The following is a 5336-nucleotide window of genomic DNA, read 5'->3' as shown; positions in this document are numbered from 1 at the left end:
CATAGTAGTTGATCCTTACCTTCTACTATAGTAGCTGACCCTTACCTTCTACCATAGTAGTTGATCCTTACCTTCTTTTATAGCAGTTGATCCTTACCTTCTACTATAGTAGTTGATCCTTACCTTCTACTATAGTAGCTGACCCTTAGCTTCTACCATAGTAGTTGATCCGTACCTTCTACTATAGTAGTTGATCCTTACCTTCTACTATAGTAGCTGACCCTTAGCTTCTACCATAGTAGTTGACCCTTACCTTGTACTATAGTAGTTGAACCCTTACCTTGTACTATACTAGTTGATCCTTACCTTCAACTATAGTAGTTGTCCATTACCTTGTACTATAGTAGTTGACCCCTTACCTTGTAATATAGTAGCTGACTCTTACCTTCAACTATAGTAGTTGACCCTTACCTTGTACTATAGCAGTTGATCCTTACTTTCTACCATAGTAGCTGACCCTTACCTTGTACTATAGTAGTTGATCCGTACCTTCTACTATAGTAGTTGATCCTTACCTTATACTATAGTAGTTGATCCTTACCTTCTACCATAGTAGTTGATCCTTACCTTGTTATGTCACCAGGTGATGCTGGTAGTTGATCGCTTAGATTAAGTATTTCTTTTATGTCATCTTTCTGGTTAAAAGTAACTTCATTTTCATTCTCTGAGAAAGCATCAGATTCTGTGTTCCTTCCATGAACAATGGAAGTGTTTTCCTGAGTTAGATCTTCTTGAATTATTGTAGCACTGGAGGTGTGCACACTAGGGACACTCATCACTGGCAGATCATCAGACTGATATACTACACTTAGCCCTAATTCTTCCTTCACTGGATTGTATGCTGGCAGGACTTCTCTTTCATCAGCTTCACCCTGTAACTGTATCACCTAACTGTCAATATAATTCTTACACCACAAATATGCAAAACTTTTATAGAACTAAAACCCACAAAAGTCACTGTATGAAAAGTTGAAATTCAGTTTGACATCTGCAATTTAGACAACTACTTTTAGAAATTCTGCCAAGTCTTGGGTTTTAGTTTTGTTACGTTATACACATTTTATTCAGTACAAGTTACTGATACTTGTCTAGACAAATGTTGATATCAATGGCCAGTCAAAATCCCTGTTTAACACATAACCATAATAAATCTTACTGTAAGATCTTCTTTGTTCTTGGCCTATGTGAACTTAAATGCTAAATCTTTTACATTTGTAAATCTTATTGAAGAAAGAGAGATTATGTTATAAAATTCAGTTCATATTAAAGTATCTTCTTGAAATATTGTTGACTTTATAAAATTCTCTTTTGATCATGAAATTTTTCAAAAACTTTTGTCTAGTTTGAGTGAATACATATTAAGATATAATAATACCAAAGATGTGAAAGATGTCCAGGCCAATACATCCACGTGTTATTTTGATAAATTATGAGCCTAACTGTCTTTCATGACCAGACATTTTGTATTTCTAGGAACTGGGGAATTTATGATATATCAAAAAATTTATATTTGATTTATTCATTGTATATTTTATTCAAGAAAGGTACTACAAATCTGCATATTTTATGATTCATTGACAATCAAATTATTAGCTTATGTACGAAACTGTGTCCGTCAGCAGCAAAATGCATCACTATAAGATCTTATGCAGGTTTTAACGTTTCTGGCTTTGGATTTTTTCAAGGTCATCTTCTAATGATAATTTACTGGATTTGTTGTCTATGTATTCATTAGTGCTTTCATTTAATATTTCATCATCAATGTCATTAAAAACAGCAAGAATAAGTTCCCATGCTTGTTCTGTTTTGTATCAATATCTATTTCCACTCACATTTATCAAATGTTCTTATGTGAATCAACTTATCGTTTATGTTATACTGGCAATAAAAAAAATAGTGCTTCAAAAAATACTATAATCATAATAAAAATGGGTACATTTCATGAAATACTGCCCAGTTGCAGCCTCCAGGTGAATTTAAAAGGAAGCTATTATAAGTGGTGTTCATCAGAGGACCAAATTATAAAAAGCCCAGCATCTTATAGATTTACACATAGTAGAAGCAATCCAAGTATGACAATATGGTTACTGAGAATAGAAATACAAGACATACCATGTACTCCAATATCATAAGCAAGGAGTTAAATGAGCCATGTCAAGCTATTTGTGACAGAAAGGCATCAGCTGCCACAGTAAAAGATAAGAGTCAGATAATATGGCAGAAAATAAAGGTTAGAGACTATGGTAAAGGATAAGAGTTATTTACCATAGTAAAACATAAGGGAAAGCAACTATGGTAGATAGTAAGGGTCAGCTACTATAGTAGAAGGTACAGTTCAACTACAACAACAGAAAACAAGTGTCAACTACTATGGTAGAAGCTAAGGGTCAACTGCTATAGTACAAGGTAAGGATCAACTACTATAGTTGAAGGTAAGGATCAGCTACTATGGCAGAAGGTAAGGATCAACTACTATGGTAGAAGCTAAGGATCAACTACTATAGTTGAAGGTAAGGATCAGCTACTATGGTAGAAGGTAAGGATCAACTACTATGGTAGAAGTTAAAGATCAACTGTTATAGTACAAAGTAAGGATCAACTACTATAGTTGAAGGTAAGGATCAACTACTATAGTTGAAGGTAAGGATCAGCTACTATGGCAGAAGGTAAGGATCAACTACTATGGTAGAAGCTAAGAGTCAACTACTATACTATAGAACAAGGTAAGGATCAACTACTATAGCAGAATGTAAGGATCAACCACTATAGTTGAAGGTAAAGATCAACTACTATAGTAGAAGGTAAGTGTCAGCTACTATGGTAGAAGCTAAGGGTCAACTACTATTGTACAATGTAAGGATCAACTACTATAGTAGAAGGTAAGGGTCAGCTACTATGGCAGAAGGTAAGGATCAACTACTATGGTAGAAGCTAAGGGTCAACTACTATTGTACAATCTAAGGATCAACTACTATAGTAGAAGGTAAGGATCAACTACTATGGTAGAATCTAAGGATCAACTACTATAGTAGTATAGAACAGTGTGACTGTAGTGTACCATAGACCACCTGTACCACATCATTGTCCCACTATCATACTGTAGTAGTTATCCAAAAATCCCAAAGTTTACAACAGTACATTTTCATTTAGGTTAAAACAAAAATATAATAGTTTGTAATCATGCCATCTTTACAGGAACTAAGACATCACAGTAAAAAAACCAGGATGTGAACATAGTGTGGTAAAACAATGTTCTTTAAAGTAAAATGATCAACAAAGTTCACTCACATATTTTCCCTAGTTTTGGAAGTTTGAATTTCTTTTAGAAAACTAAGTATAATTAAAATACAACAGCTTGTATTTAACTTTTCTCAGTTTGAAATATCTGTAATATTATAAATAATGAAAGGTGAAAATGAAAAATTTAAAACTTATCCCTGAGGGATGAAGGGTAAACTTTTGTTTGTTGTTTAATAAAATGCAATCATTTTTGGTTTGTAAAGGAGTACGAAATTAAGGGTAAGGTTTTTTTTGTTTAACCCCTTCCGTGTCAGGAGTTTTTTGAAAATGACCTAAAAAAAAGTCAGGTTTTATATTTCACTTTTTGATGGCCTATACTTATATATTAATGAAACAAAAGTTCTTTTATGATCTGTGTTACATTTCTGCACAAAACATAATTGATAATTAAATGTTATGTATCTGGATTTATACATGATATACATTATTTCAATGAAACTATGGTAAATAATAGGAATACTTTTCTCCAGTGCTTATGATACATAATTCAGGATAAATTTATTAGAGATCAGCATAAAGGCACTTCCAATGCCATCTAACAAACACTGATCGTAACACACAATAAGTGAATACATTTGGGCAAATAATTACAAATACGACAAAAAATAGTCTACCCTAATCATGGAGGGGCCCTAGTTATCTCTGGGAAATCATAGAAGGGGTTAATAATATCCACTTGTTTTTGGTTTGCAAAAAGTATTTTATCCATTAGACCCCCAGTCAGACTTTTGGGCCAATGGCACACCTCTGATGCATATAATTTGTTGCCAAAAAGTTAAGATTAATTTATAATGAAAAGGTAAATCAAAATAAACAATTCAAAGGAAGTCATCAATATGTAAACATCAAGTTCTAGTTCGTGGAATATGTTGGTAACTCACCCCAAGATTGCTCTTCAGTTTGAGACATAAGGGTTATTTTCTCTTTAATGTTTTACAAACTTTCTCATATACACCCAGAAAAGTCTCCTCATACCCCCAAGCTGGGAACCAATGCATTAGTATAAAATAATATACACACCATGAAGATCGAGATACACATGCTCTGTTAGATCATAACGCTACCACACAAAAAATGTTTATAATTAGTGTACATTGATTACAGCTGAGGATGAAATGCATTTAAACAAGATTCCTGTGATAATGTTGGACCTCAATTCAACTTAACTTCTTTTGTGTCATACCGAAAGTTCGACAAATGACTTATGTCAGCGACTTCAACTGTAGATATTTTAAGTTCTTTTTTAAACATCAATTATTCTGTACCAATAAAGCCATAGTAAACAGTGTGAGGTAAAATAATGATATATGAATGAAAGAATAACTAAATTTCTATGACTTACCAAGTTTAAACAGCTGACTGAAAGAAGAGACATCAGTTTAGCAGTTGAAACATACAAACAAACAGTAGTATTATATGTCTAAATATATATATAGTTAATAAATACGTTCTTGCTAAAACATTAATACTAACATTCCTGAGTTCCAGATCATCTTGTTCTAACTGATCCAAAACAAGTTTTTCCATTCGTTCTCCATAATTTAATACAGATATACTACAGTGTGGTATAGTGGGACCACAATGTGGTACAGGTGGTCTTTGGTACACTACAGTCATATTTTATTGTATTTTACTTTACTATAGATATACTACAGTATGATATAGTGGGACCATAATATGGTACAGGTGGTCTATGGTACACTACAGTCATATTTTATTGTATTTTACTTTACTATAGATATACTACAGTATGATATAGTGGGACCATAATATGGTACAGGTGGTCTATGGTACACTACAGTCATATTTTATTGTATTTTACTTTACTATAGATATACTACAGTATGATATAGTGGGACCATAATATGGTACAGGTGGTCTATAGTACACTACAGTCATATTTTATTGTATTTTACTTTACTATAGATATACTACAGCATGATATAGTGGGACCATAATATGGTACAGATGGTCTATGGTACACTACATGCATACTGTTCTATACCATACTTTACTACAGTGTGGTATAGTGGGAC

At 33.0% G+C, this 5336-nt stretch overlaps 1 protein-coding gene across 1 annotated transcript in view; it reads right to left on the bottom strand.

Annotated features, from left to right (window-relative positions):
• Window positions 1-5336, bottom strand: part of LOC106470826 — a 73056-nt gene that overhangs the window by 16092 nt on the left and 51628 nt on the right. The window contains exon 10 of the mRNA XM_022399465.1: window positions 568-878. Coding sequence (XP_022255173.1) covers window positions 568-878 — 311 coding nt within the window. The remainder of the gene's footprint in view (window positions 1-567; window positions 879-5336) is intronic.

This window comes from Limulus polyphemus, unplaced genomic scaffold (assembly GCF_000517525.1).
Source record: "Limulus polyphemus unplaced genomic scaffold, Limulus_polyphemus-2.1.2 Scaffold4239, whole genome shotgun sequence".
In the NCBI taxonomy this organism is placed as follows: domain Eukaryota; kingdom Metazoa; phylum Arthropoda; class Merostomata; order Xiphosura; family Limulidae; genus Limulus; species Limulus polyphemus.
The sequence above is the reverse complement of the archived record's forward strand: the minus strand, read 5'-3'. Positions and strand labels throughout refer to the sequence as shown.